This window comes from Theropithecus gelada, chromosome 20 (assembly GCF_003255815.1).
Source record: "Theropithecus gelada isolate Dixy chromosome 20, Tgel_1.0, whole genome shotgun sequence".
NCBI lineage: Eukaryota > Metazoa > Chordata > Mammalia > Primates > Cercopithecidae > Theropithecus > Theropithecus gelada.
The window spans coordinates 14316183-14339054 of NC_037688.1; the positions used below are offsets into that span (position 1 = coordinate 14316183).

General features: G+C 39.3%; 1 protein-coding gene across 2 annotated transcripts; it reads right to left on the reverse strand.

Annotated features, from left to right (window-relative positions):
• Positions 1-47: 47 nt before the first annotated feature.
• On the reverse strand, positions 48-22767 carry NUDT21 (nudix hydrolase 21). 2 transcript variants are annotated; one of them, XM_025370636.1, is made up of 7 exons: positions 22488-22767; positions 19200-19400; positions 18041-18104; positions 10923-11012; positions 6018-6093; positions 5592-5706; positions 48-3689 (listed from the first exon to the last, which is right to left on the reverse strand). In XM_025370636.1, the coding sequence occupies exons 1-7, from the start codon at positions 22601-22603 to the stop codon at positions 3668-3670; spliced, it is 684 nt and encodes a 227-aa protein (XP_025226421.1). In that variant the 5' UTR covers positions 22604-22767; the 3' UTR covers positions 48-3667. The 2 variants fall into 2 exon arrangements, with proteins under 2 accessions (XP_025226421.1, XP_025226420.1); XM_025370635.1 differs by having other exon boundaries at positions 10917-11012.
• Between the last annotated feature and the right edge of the window lie 105 nt (positions 22768-22872).

Consider the following 22872-nt stretch of genomic DNA (forward strand, 5'->3'; position numbering starts at 1 on the left):
GTCAGCAGCCACACATACAGGACTATCCCAAAACAATCACAGAGTCATTCTCTTTCAAATATTTTTTATTGAAATGACAATAAAATAAAAAAAGAACAGTGATCACTTTAACCAAACTTTTACTTTACAAATATAAAAATATAACCAAAACTTGTTTCTTTTATACATTTTCCATAAACGTAATACCAGAAAAGTTCTCAAAGCCAAACTATAAATGATGCTTGTATACTATGATATAAACACAATAACCAAAAGTTTAAATTTCTAAATACATGACCTTTCCCTCAACAGAACAGCATAATCAATATATCTTCCCAATTTATCTCTATTTTTACGATATGATCCATTACTAAAATACAAAATACACCTAAACTGACCCAATCTAGACTTACCTAGGTTTTAGTAAGTTTTTTCCCACAAAAACAAGCTTAATAAATATAATACAAGCTAATATTAAAATGTGTTTTATGGCTCAAATCAAATTGCAGTATTAAGTTTCTCATCACGATTTGAACAAAAGCAAACTGCTTGAAATGAGTCCAGTTTAACCCAAATAGTCAATGATGTATAACAAGTGGGGTAAGTATGGGAAAATCAAATCTTATGCTACAGAAAGTTGACTTATACTACAGTCAACAACCACTAAGCCTTCTTTGGCAATGAAACTTACAAAATTGCAAACTCTGAAGCAGTCTCAGTGATTGGCACATACTGTTCCAAACACTATGAACTACAGTAAAAACATTAAGTTTGAGGATGGAAAAGCTACCCCAAGCATTTCATCTCAAGTGACTGAACAAGTACTGTAAAAATAAAGTCATTAAAAAGCCGAGAGCATAAGAGCACAACATTTAAGGAAGGGAATTTTAAGCCGATTGCTTGCTGGCCTGTTGAATTTGAAGTACTTCTACCTCTCAATTCTAATTAAACATGGAAGAAAACAGACTGGCTAATTTGGTTACACTTCGTCCAAACACAATGTTAACTTAATGGAACCCTTAAATATCCAAAATAATAAGTGAATGCTAGTTATAAGACAATAAAAAGTTTAAAATTCTTCCAAATGTGCTGTTAACAGTACAAATTCAAGTGCAGAATTATTATGCCATTTTAAGTATTATATACTTTTTAAAAAAATCACAATGGTCTTCCATCACATGGCGAAAAAACAAATTTCACTCTTCTCCAAAGGGGTAAGTCCATCCTAAAGGTAACTACAAACAATTGTGTAAAACTTTATAGTTTTTTCCCCCAATCTATTCAACATATTCCAGTGTCATTTAGTAGTTTTATATAGAATCTGCACTATACTTGGATTACTCAGGGAGAATAAGATGACATATATTGTAGTTTTAGAATGCAAACGAGAGCTTTCATTTTAGACAAATGTACAACATAAGAGCCACTAAAAAATATGGGTCTATTAATCAAGAGCCCATTTCAAAATGATTCAGCATTTAGTATGTAGATCTGGAATGCACAGTTTCTGGAAGTATTAGAACTTACGTATCAAAAGAACTTAGTGTTAAACAGTGCCCTTATACCCTCTTCTAATACTGTAGACATCTACCAACCAGATTTGATTTCCCCTAGTTCTATTATTTCCATCAGAAAACCAAAAACAAATTATTGGGATCCACCTGTAACTGACCAGAGCAAAAAGTTTTTAAGACTTCCGTTTATGTGTTACGAATTTTACATTCAAAACCAGATCTCTTACATTCCAAGGTTAGTAACCCACCCATCCTGAATCAAAGGCTTTTCTCAACTAGGCCTTAGTGTATGGATGACTGGCTCATGTACTTACTGTATATTGGGAAGAAGTGAAGAAGTGGGAAGTGAAGAATTTGTCAAAGTTACAAAGAACATGAGTGGCCTCAAATCAGATGACTCTTCAACTCAAACACTCCTTACTGAGAGCACTTTATAAAACACACAACAAAAAGTCTACCTCTCTCTATCCTCCCCAAACTGCAAAAGTGAACATCTGAAATGTGGCCACTGTAGCTTTTCCCTCAGAAGCAATCATGGAAGGTGAGCTGAATCAATCCATCTTCATATCCACTTCCTCCAATCTAAAGGTCTTGCTCCCCCATCTAAAGGAATAGCTGAAGGATGCAGCTAATGGATGAGCTTACCAGCAAAATACACGAGAAATATGCTAATGTAGGCTAGAGGGGTAGGACTGTTAGGGGCAGGAGGGAAAAGGAGAATTCACAGAACTAGTGGCTTTTTCAAAGGAAATCAGGGGGCATTTTTGGTCATGGGGACTGGTACTCACCTACCACTAAGGACACGCACAGTTACTCACTACTTAACTACCATGTGAGGGTTTGACATGACTCCAACTAAAAACACTTGAGTGTTTATTAATATAATTGCTCAGCTACACTTGGCCTGATTTTCTCAAGTATCATCTACCTTTGTCATCACCCAATATTCAGGAAAATAGCCCTGTGACTGGTACCATACTAATCAAAAGTTCATTCATATTAAAAACCCTTTTTTCCTTAAGTAGCTACATCTGGCAAGATTCCTTTTTACATTAAGCCTACAGTCAAGTCTATAATAAGGCATACACACTACACTTTGATCATTAAATAACTACACAACCAGCAAACTCCTTTGCTCTAATATTTTTTATTCCCTCAAATTTGATCTGAATTTATCAGTACTTTTTAAAGTTTTTAAAATTTCGTATTTTTCTCTTAACCTGACAAAATCTGTCCTCTGCCTTACCCCCAGTTTTTGGTTGATTCACATTATTCCAAAAATATTTTCGAAGGCTCTGTCATTTGCTAAAACCAAATTTTCTTCTCTATGTATATAACTTCAAGTTAATTGAATATTTGTGCAATCTCAGAGTTCAAAACCTAATACGTCCAATTTTAGAAATTTCCTTCACAGATCACTATTTTTACCACGGCTTTAAGAATAAGACACATAATTTTGCAACAGCACAAATAATTAATACCCCCATTATGTGAAGAAAACTCTGAGCTCTAAATGAGTCTCTTCTTATACCAATTCCTATGATTGCTGATCAAGCCAATTTTAATAGTTTCCTGTACGTTTAAGGTCTGTTGCTTGCAAACCAAGGCCTGGATGGTTATAAAATGTACTGACCAGTGAATTATATTGGGAGTTCTCTGCAACACAATTCATTTAGGAGTTGCACCTTGGACTCAATCAGACAAACACAGTTTTCAAAAGTAATGGAAGCTCTTCATCATAAAAATCTAATACAGTCTTGGAGTATGTGCCCAAGAATGGTATCAAAGCAAGGGTTCAATAAACTTGACTGACCTAAACCTGTCATTGTGTTGTAACATTCACCATCCTAAGGTGGAGGGAAAAATGATCCTTACCTACAAGAATTTTAGAAGTTTAATAAGAAATTAAAATAAAAAAAGAAGTCAATTTTCTTTAATGTTGTACAAAAAGTATGAGTAGAACCAAAAGTAAATAAACATTATCACATTTGTTTACACCACTATCTAGTTCTTCATATTAATTTTACTATTCAAACAAAAGAAAGTAGGTGGCAATTTAGGGATCGCAAAAGAGATAAAACCAAAAAAACTTTTCTACCACATTTATTCTACACTGTATATAGCTGTGCTCACAGAGACAAGCGGCTTCTTTTACTTCTCCACTGCGCAGGAATTCAGTTGTATATAAAATTGAACCTGAATTTTAAAAAGAACAATACCTTTATTAAAGACAGTACATACTACTTTCCACGTAAGATAAAGAAATTTATCTGGATGTTTCTACCCTCTCTTAACATGTCTGGCATTTTTTTTTTTCCCCTTCAAATGCCTTTTTACCACGTTTGGCATTTTCTACACCAATTTTCTCTCACTGGTCACATCTTATGCATTAAAAACACTGTTGCTGAATACTTATAATAAAAAAATTAAGACTATAAATTTGATTAATTATCCACTAATAAGTTCCTTAATGCTGGAAAAGTTTCTACATGTCCTTATACTCTGACTACTCAGCACAGATCCTGCACTTAGCAAGTAGCTGTTTGAATAAATAATATGACTCTTTTTCCCCCATATGCATTTCAACTTGTAATCTATCAGGAGGCCCAAGTGGAGTGACAAAAGATAAAGTTTGATTAGTGATGAAGTAGAAAGAGCAATTTCATACTCAATAAGCTTTCACAAAAGGCCAATTTCACTAACATTTATTAAGTACGTACCAGATTACTGGCACTGCTGTAAGCATTTTATATGCATTATTTCACTTGGTCCTCACAATCCTCTGAAGTAGAGACTACTATCCCCATTTACAGATGAAGAAACAGTCAAATAGGTAAAATAGTTTGTTCCAAGGTCACACTGCCAGCAAGTATTGAGACTGTGATTCAAATCCAAACACTGACTGCAGAATCTACATTCATAACCACCATGTTATTCTGCAATTCCTATCGATGGCTGGCTCTAATAGAGACCTCAACCAGTACAAGTCAGTTTTTAAAAAACTGCATTTCGGTCAGGCACGGTGGCTCACGCCTGTAATCCCAGCACTTTGGGAGGCTGAGACGGGCAGATCACGAGGTCAGGAGATCAAGACCATCCTGGCTAACACGGTGAAACCCCGTCTCTACTAAAATACAAAAAAAAAATTAGCCTGGCGTGGTGGCGGCGCCTGTAGTCTCAGCTACTCGGGAGGCTAAGGCAGGAGAATGGCGTGAACCCGGGAGGCGGAGCTTGCAGTGAGCTGAGATCATGCCACTGCACTCCAGCCTGGGCAACAGAGTGAGACTCCGTCTCAAAAAATAAAAATATAAAAAAAATTTAAAACTGCATTTCTTATCACTCTAACTGCCTAAAGATTCAAACCCCATGTAAAAGTTCAGGACCTAATCCCACAAGCCTCAATGTGGGCCAAAATATAGTAAGTTTCAAAAAAGGAAAGAGAATATATTACACCAAGATATTCAATTTGCCACCCTTTTTTTTTTTAGATGGAGTCTCGCTCTGTCACTCAGGCTGGAGTGTAGTAGCGCGATCTCAGTTCACTGCAACCTCTGCCTCCTGGGTTCAAGCAATTCTCTGCCTCAGCCTGAGTAGCTGGGATTACAGGCGCCGGCCACCACGCCTGGCTAATTTTTGTATTTTTAGTAGAGATGAGGTTTCACCATCTTGGCCAAGCTGGTCTTGAACTCCCAACCTGGTGACACACCCACCTCAGCCTCCCAAAGTGCTGGGATTACAGGCATGAGCCACTGCATCCAGCCAATTTGCCACATTTTTATACAGACAACTCCACTCATATTTACACACTGTTGACTATTTAACCATCTCTTCTTTGAATAAAGACATCAACCTTAACTCTTGAGAATATCAGAATTAGGGAAGAGCATTTGCACAAATACCAGAATGTCATGCCAAAACTTAATAGTCTGGGAATGGTAGTAGTCACAATTCATCTATGGCTTGCACATGACCTAGGAGACTACTTTCTTAGTTTCCTTAAAGACCAAAATTCATGAACCATACCTTCTCAAGTGGCTCAGAATATTTTAAATTTTACAGTTAATATGGATGAACCAAAAAATGTTCAACTTTCTGTACCTGCTCAACAGCTGAGGGAGACTAGAAATGATGGGTCCATATCCTGGTGCATTGTCATACAATTCAAACAATGGTGCAGCTACCAGCTTGTAATTTTTAGGGACTGCAAACAAGGCTAAAATAAAACAGAATTCATTATTATAAGTTCCTATATAATCACTGCTTCCATTTCATTTTTAAATTAATTACCAATTTTACATTTAACAAAAAGTTTAAGAAAAAAGATAATCTCATTAACACATTTTGGTTATGTCTTTTAAGGTACATTTCCTAGTCACAGATTTTAAACTAAAAGCATGATATGTATTTTTAGTTTTACAATAAACCCCAAATTCAAGGAACTTTGTGAAAACACAAATAGAGGTATCCTTGAAATTACTGTATAGAAGTTTTTAGATGGTTACCTTCGAAAACAAAATAACTTACCTTTTTCTTGAAGCTGAACCAGAAACAACTTCTTATGTTCCTTAGGCTTTGTAATATGTGCAGGAATATATGGATACTGAAATTACAAATGAATACAACTTTAACATGTATTCCATGGCTTCATTTCTTTACATGCTTACTCCCCAGTATAGTATAAACTGTTGGGAGAAGCATACTACTTTCTGTTCTCTTTACCAGGACTTATCTAACAGATACACTAGTAAATAAATGCTTTAATGCATATAAAATAACAAGCAGTAAACCAACCATTCAAGATAAAATATGTAGTCACAGGATTTATAGCTTCAGATACTTACAACATAATGAAGTCTGATTTAATTAGTATCTTTAATAAAGGCTTTTGTTTGTTTGTTTTTTGGGGTTTTTTTTGTGTTTTTTTTGAGACGAGTTTCGCTCTCGTTGCCCAGGCTGGAGTGCAATGGCACAATCTCGGCTCACTGTAACCTCCGCCTGCTGGGTTCAAGTGATTCTCCTGCCTCAGCCTCCTGAGTAGCTGAGATTACATGCATGCGCCACCATGCCCGGCTAATTTTGTATTATTAGTGGAGGCAGGGTTTCTCCAGGCTGGTCTTGAACTCCCGACCTCAGGTGATCCGCCTGCCTCGGCCTCCCCAAGTGCTGGGATTACAGGTGTGAGCCATCATGCCTGGCCTAAAAGCTGTTTTGTTTTTTTTTTTTAAATATATATATAGGCTGGGCACTGTGGCTCACGCCTGTAATCCTAGCACTTTGAGAAGCCGAGGCAGGCAGATCATGAGGTCAGGAGATCGAGACCATCCTGGCTAACACGGTGAAACCCCGTCTCTACTAAAAATACAAAAAATTAGCCAGACATGGTGGCGGGTACCTGTAGTCCCAGCTACTCGTGAGGTTAAGGCAGGAGAATGGCATGAACCCAGAAGGCAGAGCTTGCAGTGAGCTGAGACTGTGCCACTGCACTCCAGCCTGGGCAACAGAGCAAGACTCTGTCTCAAAAAAAAAAATAATCATCATCATATATACATATATATGTGTGTATCAGTACGTTAAACAGTCTAGAATCCTGATGTAGACCTGTTTACTACATTAAAAATTCAAATATAGCCTGTGAGGCATTTGACAAGATGCTTCTTGCTCCTCCTCCCAGCCCCAACCTCAAACCTCCCCGTATCCCAGGGTGCATGCTTCAGGAATACCAGAAGAGCAGTCTAAATGAAGTTTTGCCAGATGGGCAAAGCCAAAGCCATTTTACTCGATGAAATTTAGAGAATTTAAAGGGATGAAGAGAATCAGAGAGGGAAGTTGCTACCCGGGAAGGAAAAATTCTGACACAGAGAACCAAAAAAAAAAAGTCTAAGGGTTATACAATTCTTGTATAAATCTCTCCACAATACACTGAGAAATCTACTTTTGCTGTTGGAGTTGTATTTGAGCAGGGGAATTTAAAATTGCTGAAAACAGATAAAAGGGGAAAGTGAGATAAAAGCAGAAGCTGCCAAAAGGAGGTATTAGCATCATCCTCAATTTACATAGAAACACATGCTAAGAGAGGCTAAGTATCTTTCCCAAGATTACTCAGCCAAGTTGTGAAGCCAAGATTTAACTGTATCTATTCAACTCTTATCTAATTATAAAAGCCTATGTTATTTTCCACTATGTTACTCATTGGCACCTAACCAGTATTCCAGTTAGAATAATTATATACCAGAGCCATCCCTAGGGTACAATGAATTGAGGCAATTGTCCCAGGCTTTGGAGGTTCCTTAAACTGTCATGAAAACCAGATACAATAACAGTCGCAGAGAAGTGAGAAGTGGCTTGAACAGCACAAGCTAAGAGATCTGTGGATCGCATACAACAAAAGTTCCCAAACCATGACCAAACAAAATGAGTAGCATTTCCCCAAATTTCCTCTGCTGTCAAGGCTACGTGTTCCTATTTTTTTAAGCCTTTCTTCTCTGGTCTTAATGTTTAAGTCGACTGTAGTTTATACAAAAAGACTGAGATAGGGAGATGATAGGCTCCTTTTCCACTGACACCTAACTAACACTCTAGGCTTCCTAAATAAATCAATACACTTACCTTATATCGAATACCACCAGGGCAAACTCTAGGCTTTAGTGAATGAAGGGAACTGTCCTAGGACAGTGGTAGGGGAGATGAGTGAGGATATTCAGAAAAGTTATCTGGAAAATGACTGGGGTCACTACTAAGGATTTTTCAATTAGATCAAGGAATGTTCAGAAAGCTGAAAAAAGTTTAGAATAATTGTACTATGTATCTTTGAACAAGTAACTTCACTGTTTCCATATGAAATTGTTCTTCCTTAAAGCCAAGATGTGTTCCTGGCAATTCTTAGTGAACACCAGCATCAGCTTCCACAGCTCCTATCTTCCTGTCCCTCTGCCATACAAGGGAGTCAGAAGCAAGAGAAAAGAACAGTCTTTTGCTTGGTTGGTATTTTGTGCAGCGCTTGACCTGAAACATCTTGTCATGTAAAGGAGCTATAAAGTCATAGGGCTTTTTAATTTGCCTAAAGAATTCAGGATTCAACTTTAAGAAGTTCCACCATTAGCAAAAATAGGAATATTTGAGCATCAGTAACATTATCACTCATTATCGTGGATTAAAATATTTCAAATTATTTAAATCCAAAAGGTCATACTGACACTTTGAAGGTCAATGAAACATGTTTTTGTGTGTGTGTGTGCCCCCATTACACTACCTCCGATTTCAGGGCAGCTGTGTTTGAAAGGTATCAGAGAGTTCCCTGTTTGCTGCCACTGTCTCAACAAGTAATCAGACTCAACATGGAAGTGCAAGGGAGTTCATTATCCCATGGGGGATAGGAGTCCCTAGCCATCTATCTTTCTGACAGGCAATTATGAGGTACATTCCACATGGTTCCCAGTCCTTAACAGAACAAACCCAGTTGCCCACAGGTGTAAAAAGATCAGTAACACGCCCTGTCTTACTTCTGCTGCTTCTGGTCTCACTCTCCCTGTATTCTGCTGCTTCCTGGAATCACCTCTCAAATTGCCTGTACCCAAGTCTTGGTCTTATCCTCTCTTTTGAATAAAGTCAAGTCTTTAGATGATGGTAAGGAATTAAATCATTCTTCTGAAAAATGTTAAGTAAAGGAAAAGCAGCATATATATTTTTTCTACACAAACCATACACTTCAGTAGTACATAAGTTTCTTTTTACATGAGGATCACAACCCTTATGAATTCATAGACCAGGAAATGATCATCAATGAGCTGCTAACATTATAAAAAGAGACAACCAAATATTTTTAAATTCCTGATGGAAGTACACTATACCACTTGCGGTAGACTGCCTTAAGATGACCCTCAATGACTCCTGTTTCCTGGTATTCACTGCTTTGTGTAGTCCCTCCTACAGTGTACCAGGGTTGGCTTGTGTGACCAACAACATACTGCAGAAGTGATGGTATGCCACTGCCAAGATTAGGTTATCACAGACTGAGGGTTCCTACTTGGGCACTCCTCTAGCACTCTGTCTCTCACTATCTCTTGGATCACACAGCCTGGGGGAAGCCAGCTGCCTGAGAGTTGTCCTTTTAGAGATGTTCTCATGGCAAGGAACTGAGGGAGACCTTGAGACAACAGCCAGCAACACCTGAAGCAAAGCTTTAGTCTAACAGCCCAGATGAAACCAAGAAGTCTGCTAACACACAAGTGTAAGCTTGAGATCAGATACTTTAACCTCAGTTCTGCCTTATGATGCAGTCCCAACTGACAACTTGACTGTAACTTCATGAGAGAGCCTAAGCCAGAACCACCCTAAGCAACTCCCAGAGGCCGAAAGGCTGCTAAATTTTGAGGTAATTTGTTATGCAGCAATAGATAATATACCACCTATGACAAGCCTTGTTACCCCTCCCCAAATTAACTGAGCCTGAATACAATTTCTCAATCTAACTATCAATTTGCATGACACACAGGGGAAATAACTACATATTCAACAACAGGGGAATGCAATCAGAATGGAAACATTAGCCTATTTTCATTAACAAATAAAATACAAGGGAAAAAAAGGTGCCAACTGTGTAAAAGAGACTTTAGAGACTATCCTAATCCAAACAAATTATAAAAAGAAAATTGAAATAATCAGGATATGTGAACAGTGACTATATATTTGACAATAATATGGAATTGTTTTAGTATGATAATGACAGAACTACGGTTGTTTTTAAAGAGATCCTTATCTTTTATGATTTACAATGAAATATTTACAATTGAAATGAATAGCTAGGATAGGCTTCAAAATAATCCAAGATAAGGGCAGGAGAATGGTGCGGTGGAACAAGGGGCTGTGATGTGCTAACTGTTAAAGGCAGATAACCGGTAGCGCAAGTCATTCACTTTTACCATTCTCTCTTCTTTTGTATTTGTTCTATTTATTTATTTATTTTGAGAAGGAGTCTCGCTCTGTTGTCCAGGCTGGAGTGCAGCGACACGATCTCGGTTCACTGCAACTTCTGCCTCCCAGGTTCAAGCAATTCTCCTGCCTCAGCCTCCTGAGTAGCTGGGATTACAGGTTTGTACCACCAAACCCAGCTCATTTTTATATTTTTTAGTAGAGATGGGGTTTCGCCATGTTGGCCAGGCTGGTCTCAAACTCCTGACCTCAACAGGTGATCCACCCACCTTGGCCTCCCAAAGTGCTGGGATTACAGGCATGAGCCACCTTGCCCAGCCTTGTATTTGTTTTACATTTTCCTTTAAAATAAGAAGTGCTTGGCTTAATTTTGTAATTTAAATTAAAGAGGGAAGAAAAGAAAATTTCAAGTCAAATTCTACTTTAATCTTTTTTAAAGTGGCTAGAATTAAACGAGCTTTCTGCTTCCAAAATGCCTAGCAAATATAACTGAACACTAACCTGAGGAGGTTCAAAATTTGGTCTCCACCAGTTACCAATGCAGTCGTCAATGACCCAGTCTTGCAAAACTCCATCCTGACGACCCAGTATCTGTCAAAAAGAAATAAGACAGCCAGTGAACAACTAAATATATGTACTCACGAATCCCCTTTTTCAGTGAAAAGAAAATTCTTAGCAGTGCTCCTAATAGAGACAAAGGGATAATATGCCTTCCATATAGATTTCATCTCTATAATCTGTTATTATAGATGTCACTCTGCCCAAGACATACAATATTAGTTCAAAATTGGCAAGCTAGTATTAACATAAAATACTATGTTTTTATAACATAAAATACTATGTGTTCAAAATTCAACTTTCATTTTTATTAATTTGTATAGCAGAACATTAAACTTATTTTAATCAAAGTCATACTCTACATATTTTAAGTGGCCAAAAACAGTTCCACAATGTTCATGGTGAGAAACTGCAGTTCTCTGTCCTGCTTCACCCATTCCCACTGGCTATAACTTTCAACTCTTGGTTGTTTTTTCCCTGTTTGCTTCTATTTTTAAAGCATTCTTCTTGGTCTTAAATAAACGGTTTATTTTAGGGTAGTTTTAGATTTACAGAAAACTTGCAAAACTTGAGCAGAGACTTCCCATATACCGCACACCCAGTTTCCCCTATTGTTAACATCTCACATTAGTAAGGCACATTTGTCAAACTAATCAACCAATACCAAGACAAGGTTATTAATTGAAGTCCATATATTATTCAGATATCCGTAATCTTTAACCTAATGTCCTTTTTCATTTTTCAGTCCCAGGATCCCATCTAAGATACCATATTACACTTAATCTTCATTTCTTCCGAGGTTCCTCTACATTGTGACAGCTTTTCATACTTTCCTTGTTTTTGATGATCTTGATAGTTTTGAGGAACACTGGTCAAGTATTTTGTAAAACATCCCTCAATTAACTGAGGTTATGAGCTTTTGGGAAGAAAAATACAGAGGTAAAAGGGCCATTCTCATCACCATCATATCAAGGGTACACGCTGCATCAATGTGGCTTATCACTAATGCCAACCTCGATCACCTGGCTGAGGTACTGTTTATCAGGTTTCTTCAATGTAAAGTCATATTTTTCAAAACTTTTTTTTTTTTTTTTTTTGGAGATGGAGTTTTGTTCGTTGCCCAGGCTGGAGTGCAATGGCACAATCCCGGCTCACTGCAACCTCCGCCGCCCAGGTTCAAGTGATTCTCCTGCCTCAGCCTCGTGAGTAGCTGGGATTACAGGCACACACTACCATGCCCAGCTAATTTTTTGTCTTTTTAGTAGAGACAGGGTTTCACCCTGTTTTTCAGGCTGGTCTCAAACACCTGACCACAGATGATCCGCCTGCCTCAGTCTCCCAGAGTGCTGGGCTTACAGGCATGAGCCACTGTGCTGGGCCTTAAAACCACATTTTTCTAAGAGATAGGGTCTTGCTCTGTCACTCAGGCTGGAGCGCAGTGACGCAATCATGGCTCACTATAACTCCTGGCCTCAAGCAATCTTCTGGCCTTAGCCCCACAAAGCACTGGGATTACAGGTGTGAGCCACCATGCCCAGCCAAAATATTCTTTTATGATGGTTTCTTGATTTTTCATTTTCATTTTATTTTTCTGAGACAGAGTCTCGCTCTGTTGCCCAGGCTGGAGTGCAGTGGTGCAATCTCGGCTCACTGCAACCTCTGCCTCCTGGGTCCAAGGGACTCTCCTGCCTCAGCCTCCCGAGTAGCTGGGACCACAGGTGCCCGCCACCACACCCGGCTTTTTTGTATTTTTAGTAGAAATGGGGTTTCACCATGTTGGCCAGGATGGTCTCGATCTCTTGACCTCGTGATCCACCCACCTCGGCCTCCCAAAGTGCTGGGATTACAGGCGTGAGCCACCACGCCCAGATTTTCATTTTAAAAACTTTTTTAAAAGCCTATAACCCTCTACTATGAATGAGAATTTAGATATTAAAATCACATGACCTAGTTATACTTTTTCTTCCAGCATCTTCCCATTATCAGTATTTGGTTAAGTCAACATTCAGTATTTAAGTTAGTATGATCAGGTAGATCAGTCACAACAGAGTAACCATATCTCCATATCTCCTCACTTGTTCAATCTTCCTGTTCTTTAGTTAGTAACTTTCATTTCCTTTGCTATCACTAAATTCATTTCCCACATTCTCCACGAGAATTTAAATTTCTTCTCAATTCAAATATCAATTGTCAGTTATTCTATTAATTTCATCTTTTCTAAGACATGTTTTTGTTTTTTTCAAGACAAGATCTCACCCTGTCACCCATGCTGGAGTGCAGTGGTGTGATCTCCACTCACTGCAACCTCCACCTCATGGGCTCAAGTGCTTCCCTCATCTCAGCCTCCCCTGTCCCCCAGCCTCCCAAGTAGCTGGGACTGCAGGTGCAAGCCACCGCACCAGGCTAATTTTTCGCCATGTTGCCAAGGCTGGTCTCAAACTCCTAGGCTCAAGTGATCTGCCCATCTTGGCCTCCCTAAGTGCTGATATTGCAGGCATGAGCCACCACACCCAGCCTAAGACACGTTTTTCTATCATCCTGCTGTAATCTGTACTTGATAGTCTCAACCCTGCTTCCCAGCTGGAGTCCTAGGGTTTCTCTTGGTCTCTCTCCTATGTTGTTAGATCTTAATATTTCTAATTCTCTATCTTCTTATTTTATTCCAGTTTGGGAGTTAACACCCTCTAGTAGCTTCCTGAGAAAAGGTACAAGAGATGAAACTTTTTGAAACTCTGCATGTCCAGAAATAACTTTTACCCACACATTTGATTTATAGTTTGATTAGAAAATTCTTGGACAGAGATCATAGTCTCTCAAAATCACAAAGACAACACTCCACCATCCTTTAGCTTCCAGAATTATTTCTGGGTAGTTTAATGCAATTTCTGATTTTGATGTTTTGCATTTAACCTCTCTACTTACCAATCCTCCACCTCCCACTTTGGAAGCTTTTAGGATCTTTTTATTTGTTTGTAGGATCTAAAATTTCATGATGATACGCCTTTGCATGGATCTTTAAACATTCACTATAGAAGCAAGGCCAGTAGGCCTTTTCAATCTAAAAACTCATGCTCTTTGAGGTTTGATAAATTTTCTCCAATTATGCTTTACTAATTCTTCCTTTACTCTGTTCTATTTATCTGTAGTTTATATTGGTCCTTCTAGAATGACCCACTAATTTTATCTTTTCTTACCTACATTCTATCATCTTTTCATTCTATTTTCTGGTAGAATGAAACTCTTAACTTTTTACTGAATTTTTTATTTCTTCCAACATTTTTTTAAATATCCATGAGGTTTTTGTTGGCTAAAATGCCCTTTTAACAGCACTGTTTCACAGGTGCAAAATCTCCTCTTATTTAACCAAGAATATTAATCAGTTTTGTCAATGGTTGAATTTACTGCTTCTGTTAAGGTCCTTTTGCTTCTTTTGATCTCTTTCTTGTTAAGAAGTTTTCTCCAAAAGCCTAGTGATATTTGGTTGTGTACTCACAAGGTAGAAGCAACAAGAGGCTTAATTGTCACCTCTGTGTGCATGAGTGACAGGACTACAATTTTTTTTTCTTTTTTTTTTTTTGTAGACGAAGTCTTGCTCTGTTGCCCAGGCTGCTGTGCAGTGGCGCGATCTCGGCTCACTGCAACCTCCACCTCCTGGGTTCAACTGATTCTTCTGCCTCAGCCCCCTGAGTAGCTGGGATTACAGGCGCCCGCCACCACGCCCGGCTAATTTTTTTTTATTTTAGTAGAGACGGGGTTTCACCATGTTGGTCAGGCTGTCTCTAACTCCTGACCTCGTGACCCACCCGCCTCGGCCTCCCAAAGTGCTGGGATTACAGATGTAAGCCACTGTGCCCGGTCCAGGACTACATTATTTCTATAGAAAATTCTTGCTTTGTTTTGGATATGGTTTGTCTCCCTGCCCCCAAACTCATGCTGAAATCTGATCCCCAATGTGAGAGTGTTGGCAGGCAGGGCCTAGTGGAAGGTGTTTAAGTCATGGAGGTGGATCCTTCATTAATAGTTTTAATACCCTTCTGCCATCAGGAATGGATTAGTTCCCTGGAGACTGGGTTGTTCAAGAGTGTGGCTTCCCGGATTCACTCTTGCTTCCTCCCTTGCCATGTCATCATCTCTTTGCACATGCCCACTCCCATTCTGCTTTCTACCATGAGTGGAAGCAGCATGAAGCCCTCGCCAGCTACCCAATCTTGCCACCGCAACTGGTGAGCCAAATAAATCTTTTTCTTTATAAATTACCCAGCCTCAGGTATTCTGTTATAGCAATATTAAACAGACTAAGACAGCTCCAAAATGGCAGTATCTGAAGTTTTTTTTGGACTGGTCACTTTTTTCAGAAACAAGATTTCCAACCCTCAGCCTGGGATATATAAATCTAATTGTTGGCTGGGCCTGGTGGCTCATGCATGTAATCCCAATGCTTTGGGAGGCTGAGATGGGAGGACTTCTTCAGGCCAGGAGTTTGCGACCAGCCTGGGCAACATAGCAAGATCTCATCTCTATAAAAAATTTTTTTTTAATTAGCCAGGCATCGTGGCACACACCTGCAGTCCTAGCTACTCAGGAAGCTGAGGCAGGAAGATTGCTTGAGCCCAGGAGTTTGTGGTTACAGTGAGCTATGATCACACCACCGTCCTCTAGCCTGAGGAACAGAGTGAGACCCTGTCTCTAAAAAAAATAAATAAGCTTAGACCACGCACGGTGACTCACATCTATAATCTCAGCACTTTGGGAGGCCAAAGCAGGCAGATCACCTGAGGTCAGGAGTTTGAGACCAGCCTGGCCAACATGGTGAAACCCCATCTCTACTAAAAATACAAAAATTAGCTGGGCATGGCAGTGGGCACCTGTAATCCCAGCTACTCTGGAGGCTGAGGCAGGAGAATCACTTGAACCCAGGAGGCAGAGGTTGCTGTGAGCAACCATTGCTCACATTGGATATCACACCACTGCACCCCAGCCTGGGCAACAAGAGCAAAACTCTGACTCAAAAAAAATTTTTTAAAAATAAGCCCAATTGTTAACATCCTGTCAGCCTAATAGAAGTCCAAGAGTCTGACTATTCAGAATGGGAACTCTTGCTTATTCTTCCCCATCCCCTAAACTTTTTTCATTGCTAGCTGTTCTCTGATTCAATTACTACAGAGAATCAATCATAAGCCAGTCTTTGCCTAATTACAGAGTGGGGAAGACAATCTAGATACACAGATTGAACATCCCAATCTAAAACTCCAAAATCTCAAACTTTTTGAGCACTGAAATGATGTTCAAAGGAAATGCTCAGGCTGGGTGCGGTGGCGCACGCCTGTAATCCCAGCACTTTGGAAGGCCAAGGAAGGCGGATCACCTGAGGTCAGGCGTTCCAGACCAGCCTGGCCAACATGGTGAAACCCCGTCTCCACTAAAACTACAAAAATTAACCAGGCATGGTGGCAGGTGCCTGTAATTCCATCTACTGGGGAGGGTGAGGCAGGAGAATCGCTTAAACCCGGGAGGTGGATGTTACAGTGAGCCGAGATTACACCATTGCACTCCAGCCTGGGTGACGAGAGAGACTTCGTCTCAAGAAAGAAAAAAAAAAAAAAAAAAAAAAGGAATGTTCATTGGAGCATTTCAAGTTTTGTATATGGGATGCTTAACTGGTAAGCATAATGCAAATATTCCAAAACCTGAAAAAAATCCCAAATCCTAATCACTTTTTTTAAAATTTTTTTGCGTATATAGTAGATGTATATATGTATGGGGTACACAAGATGTTTTGATACAAGCATGCAATGCATAATATTCACATCATGGAGAACAGGGTATCCACCCCCTCAAGCATTTATCCTTTGTGTCACAAACAATCCAATTATACTCTTTTAGTTATTTTAAAATTTACAATTAAGTGATTACTGACTATAGTCACCCTATTGTGCTATCAAATAGTAGCTAAACACTTCTGGTCCCAAGCTCTCAGATAGGGAATACTCAACCTGTATAAATATACTTCATATATACTTTGAACCAGTCCAGTTTTCAGCCCATGCATGCCCCCACTTTCATAAGTACCTAGCACCTTCAGTTCCTCAGTCATTCTGGTACTCTGCAGTGTTGGATTCTGCCTGCCTGTCTGTTGGACTAAGGTTTCTGCCAAGTTAGTTATAATTTGCCCATCTGTTTTCCAGTTTCCAAAAATTTTGCTTTTGTGAGTCTCTCATTTTGCACTCCCTCAATCCTACTGCACTTATATCTTTGTACCAGACATTACATAAATGGAAGTCCAAGCACAGTAAATGTTTAAGAGTTATAATACATTTTTAGAAATACTAGAAAGACAAACCAATAGGTCAAAAGTAGGAGAATTACAGGTGACTTTAGTTTTGTTTCTCCTTTGCTTTTCTGTGTTTGCCAAGCTTTTTGCACAGAGAATGTATGAGTTTTGTGAAGGGGGCAGGCGGCAACTGCATGTTAAAGAAGAAAACTAACACTGAAAACAACTTACAGTCTCAAAGTCCTCAGTATCTATGCATTTGGCCCCAAGTCTTTACATGCAGGCATTACAATGATTTTTTAAAAGTAGAATAATTTGGGCAAAGTCTAAAAAATGTGTGAAAAAAGTGAAAACACAGGCATCTTTCTCTTTTCAAAATTCCATAGAGGCCTACTCTTGAACAAAACTACCTGCATTCAAACCTCTAGCTCTACAACACACTAGCTATATAACAAGAAGTAATTTAAACTTAATAATATCTGCTTCCTAGAGTTGTGGTGGTCATTAAAGGAATTAGCATATGTAAAGCACTTAGAACAGTGTCTAGCACAGTAATACTTAAATGTCAGTTTTTATCATTGCTGTGACACAGTTTAACATTTTAAAAATTGAAGTAAGTGTAAGTTCAACTTGTAAAAAAAAAAATCAACATTGTACTAACATTCTGGGGTTTAAGTTGTATTTATTGAAAACTCAATATTCCAAAATAAACACCCTTTTTACAAGACATTAAAAGCCAAATTAACTATTAAGTTGATGGTATGCAAAGTTAGGTTAAACAGAAAAATACCTCTGTCATTAAGCGTTTTAGTCCTTCAACTTCATCTTCTCCTGGGTTAAGTTCACCACCAGGTCTGTATAAAAGTTAAGAATTTCAGCTTTCAACTTAATGCAATTTGGAGATAACAAAGAACACAATAAATGTTATGTCTATCAAGTCACTAAGTAACATATTTCAGTGTAATAAGGCACTCAAAACAAGTATCAAAGTGAAGGGAGAGAATATGCTTGAATTCATGTCAATTCCCCAGACTAACAGTATACAAACCCTAGGTTTTCTTCCTCTTTGTATATATTTTTTATTTTATTGTCGATTCAAGGGGTACATGTACAAGTTTATTACATAGGTATATTGTGTAATGCTAAGGTTTAGGCTTCTAGTGAACCCATCACCAAAACAGTGAACATAACATCTAACAGGAAGTATTTCAACCCTCGCCTCTCCCTCCCCCTCCCCACCTTTGGAGTATACATTGTTCATTTTTTCCAACTTTATGTCCATATGTACCCATCACATAAACTCTAGTTTTAAACCAACAGAATACATAACATAGCACAAACATAAACAAAATTGCTAACCACCAGTCCATCCCAATCTCGTCTCTGGAAGCTATCTGATGATAATGGAGTCTAGAAACGCCCAGAGAGGAATGGATCATATTCTTTAGGCCTAAACAATGGGACACTTTTTCAAGAGCGCCATCTAAGTATTGGAGACCTTTCTTTTTGGTATAATCTAGTCAAATAGTTGTGGATCAAATGTTTGAGAGATGCAGGAGCTTAAATGACAAAAAAATAAACTTATCCACAAAAACCTAAGTCATCTTAAGAATAGGAAACGCAAATCAAAACAAGAAAGAAATATCAATTGTTCTTGGTGATGCTACAATGACATCTAGACATTGATCTTGAACTCAACTATTCCACAGGGTTTCTACCAAGCTCAATCACTAACATCGACAACATATAGAAACACGCAGATTACTAGTTAGGAAAATAAATGAGCACCGCAATGGAGAAAAATTACTCATGATTTTCTCTTTCTAAAGACATCATTAACAGCAGTGTTTGTTGAAATAAATGACCGAGGGCTAAAATTGTAGTCCACAGCTGCATAAACAGCAATCCTACTAAAAACTGTCTTGCTGTTAATTTCCAACACTACTTACAGTTTGAAGAAAGTTGTTCCCAGCTGTAGCAGTAACACATGGGGTAGCCGGTGCTCATGTACAATCAGAACCCCTTCTACAGTCCTCCTCATTCCAATTTTATCAAATTCTTCCCTCATGCGCTGAAATCTGGCTGCCACAGAGCTGTCCTTCTCATAGAGGGGCTCTTTTGTACCAAAAGTATAATTGGTAAGAGGGTACCTATGATCCAAAGACAAACATCTAACATGAGAACTGAAGAATATAATTTACCATGACAGACATTAGCATAAAGAAACCACAGTACAAAAAAAAAGTGCATATGTTGTACTCAGACACACAGGATTTGTACAGTTACATAACTAAAGTTAATGAGACAGTAGAGATTGGAATCTTGTTCTCTGGACTCTTAAAGCCAGAGCTTCCATGAGATCAAGCTGCTCCTCCATACTTTAACTTTCAAGTGTAGATAACACTATCCTTAAATGCTTAGAGAAATGGTTATCTGAACATTAGTAATCCTCTGGTTTTAGACCATGGCTGCTATTCCAACAAGACCAATTTGGCTAATAATTAATGTCCCCCTGCATTCCTCTGACTACTAATCTAATCAGAAAGTTTTAATTATGGGTGCTAATGGCTAATCTCTTTTTTCTAAAACTAAGCCACCACTTTTCATCAACATCCCTCCAGTTATTTTCTATTTCTCTCAGTCAACTATCCTCAGATTTTTCTTGCACCACAGCCTTTCCTTTCCACAGCAACTCTTCTACTTTCTCTTTTTGTCCTCTAACCCTATTTACTAGCCTTGGGCATTTATTCTATTCAGTCTCCTTATTGTTTCCTTCTCCTCATCTGAATCTTCTACCCACCCCTTTACCAAGAATTTAAAATATGGCTCAAACTGTTAAAGACAGTTTTCATCTTGCCTAATAAGGATCAAATTTTTCTTTAAAGATACTTAAAAATTCCATACTTATATGTCGTACGCCCTTAATTAAAGCCTTACAGCAAGAAGCCTTTGAGTAAGAATTTAGGCCACATTTGCCCACCTATAGTATCTATTCTACCAAAAGCCCTTGACATTAATAGTCAACATTATTGCATCTACTACACTCAGCCATTCTTGAAAGGGGAAAAAAATCAAGGTTGCCAAAACTTTAAAAATTACTTTAATTCCAGAAGCCAAGTTCTAGGCATATGAAAAAGCTATAAAATAATTAAAATATACCATTTCAAGGATGCTTTAAAGATTTAAAGAACGTCCCCAGTAGACCCAAGGCTAAATCTAACACCATCATCCATAGCAGCAGCAGATATGCTACACAGCACGATGTGCCAGGCAATTTTTTCAAACGCTTTACATATACTAACATTTAATTCTCACAACCTGAGTTAGAAAGAATTAAGGATAGCCATTACACATCTCTGTTGCAAGAGCCAGCTCCAATATATCAGTAAAGAGATGTCAAGATGAAATGTCAGAATTTTCACCTGTGAAATCAGAGTGCCAGCCCAGACATACATATTGTTCTCATCATACTGTGAGCTTCAAAAAGCAGGGGCTACACCTTACTTCCTCACCACTGTATATCCAGTATTGTGCACAGTGCCTGGCACAAAGTAGGCATTCATGCAATATTTCCTGAAAGAAAATATACTGGGGAGAGCGCATTTGTTTTCAACTTAATTTAACTCAGGTGAACTTAAGTTCACAACACAATGATTATTTCTGAATATTTATATTTATATAGGAGAAGAAATGTACTGTAAATCAACCCATAATTTTAATAGAGCGAAGATTAAAATCTTGCTGAAAGCTAACTATTTTGCCAAGTTAATTCTACATAATGGCTTGATGCAAATTAATTCAGTAATCAAGACAAAACAAGAAAAGACTGTGGGTTTTAGCTCTAATCACCACTGAAAGTAACCCAGAAGCTGTGCTTTCATACTTTTAAAAAGGATAACATTTGCCTTTACCATTTGATGGATTTTTTTCTTAATTTTTAAAAACATTTTTGTAGAGACAGCCTATGTTGCCCAGACTCGTCTACAACTCCCGGCCTCAAGTGATCCTCCCACCTCGGCCTCCCAAGGTGCTGGGATTACAGTCTTGAGCCGCCACTCCTGAGGACTTTTATACACACAACTATCGACTAATTCCAGATTTTATAAACCCAGCATTTCCATCATCTAAATTTCCAAGCCAACACATTTTACAAAATAAAACAATGTTAACCATCTTTTCAACTTCAAATCACTTTTGGTTGGGGGACGGAGAGAGAACGTCCATTTATTTTAATATAAAACAAGAGAAACACCTAAACTGCCTTACGAAAACATCAATACCACCAAATCCTTGCACTTGTACACACAGACTGGCATAAACTGGCCACTTTCCTCCATCAGGAAAATAGAGGCACCACGTTGCCTCGAAAACAAATCCTCAGACACGATTTTAAAAAGCATTACTGACAATTTCTTCAGACACCTCAAACGTCAATTACCTGCTACAGCGAGTCTGCTGCTGAGAGTGACCTTGAAATGCAATGGTTTCAAGTGTTGAAACGGAAAAGTGTTGAAAATAAAACACAGCCCACAATGGGTTTTCTGGTACAAACATTCTGGTTCCCTCCAGTCTGAAAGCCCAACCATAGCAGCATCCTTACTCCCAAGGAGGGGCCTACTTGGGGTGCCTGGGATGCTGGCGTTGAGACATCATCAGACGACGCGAAGGCATAAGGCATGGGGCAGGGCAGACAGCCCTGAGCATATGAATAACATGTGTTGTATTCATACACCGAAATATTTAAGTAGCAATTAAAAGGGAAAAAACTAGACCTAGGCATTACAGCTGGATCTCGAAAGCTTACTGTCAGCGTGAAATGTGCAAAAATGATACTAGGTTATACCATTCGTATCACATCAACAATCACAAAGCAATACCATATACGTGATGCCAAAGCATAAACATTTCACTGGAAGGATAAAACACACACATTTTGAAGTTGGTTACCTCTGGAGAGGTGGGGAAAGGATGAGTTAAAAGCAAACTCCGTTTTTCCCCATTATGACCGAATACAGAGGATGGGAACAAGCCTTCCTTTACAGAAAAGGACTCTTAACTCCCGGAGGCAGGAGGATGAGAAAGGGGCCTGAGGGAGCGAGGAAGGCGCGCATCCGCCAGCGGGAGTTGGAGGCTGGGAGGTGCGGAGGCGTGAAGCACGCCGAAAACCCGGGAACGCGCTGGAGAGTCTGTAGGAGCGCTCCCGAGAGAAATGCCCGCCAAGGCCGCCCCGCACTTACAGATTGATGGTGCGCTCCAGGGTGAGGGGCTTGGTCTGCTGGATGTACTTGTTGCCGAACTGAGTGACCCCCCGGGGCCAGCCGGTCTGCGAGCGATTGGGCGGTACCACAGACATGCTGGCGAGCTCCGGCGCTGGTGGCGAGCAGAAAGAGGGAGGCAGGGGAGACTTTCCCGGTGCGGGAAGCGGTTATCTGCAAACCCCTCAGCGGCTACCGCCCGCCATTAACAGGAGAGCGCAAGAGGAGGCGTAGGCACGCAGGAAGTGAACCCGGAGCCTCTGGCGGCAGGAAGTAGAGAGGAGGTGGCCTGCCAGACCGAGCGCCATTGGGCCAATAGCTGGTGGGATGGCTGCAATAGCTGGAGCTCCCATTGGTAAACCGGGTA

Bases quoted from the DNA above. Each gene is read 5' to 3' on its own strand.
- NUDT21 (XM_025370635.1), bottom strand. From the start codon at position 22,603: ATGTCTGTGGTACCGCCCAATCGCTCGCAGACCGGCTGGCCCCGGGGG. The intron at 19,401-22,487 runs GTAAGTGCGGGG...TTTGGATCATAG, and splicing joins CTGGAGCGCACCATCAATCT to GTACCCTCTTACCAATTATA. The intron at 5,707-6,017 runs GTAAGTTATTTT...GTTTTATTTTAG, and splicing joins GGTTCAGCTTCAAGAAAAAG to CCTTGTTTGCAGTCCCTAAA.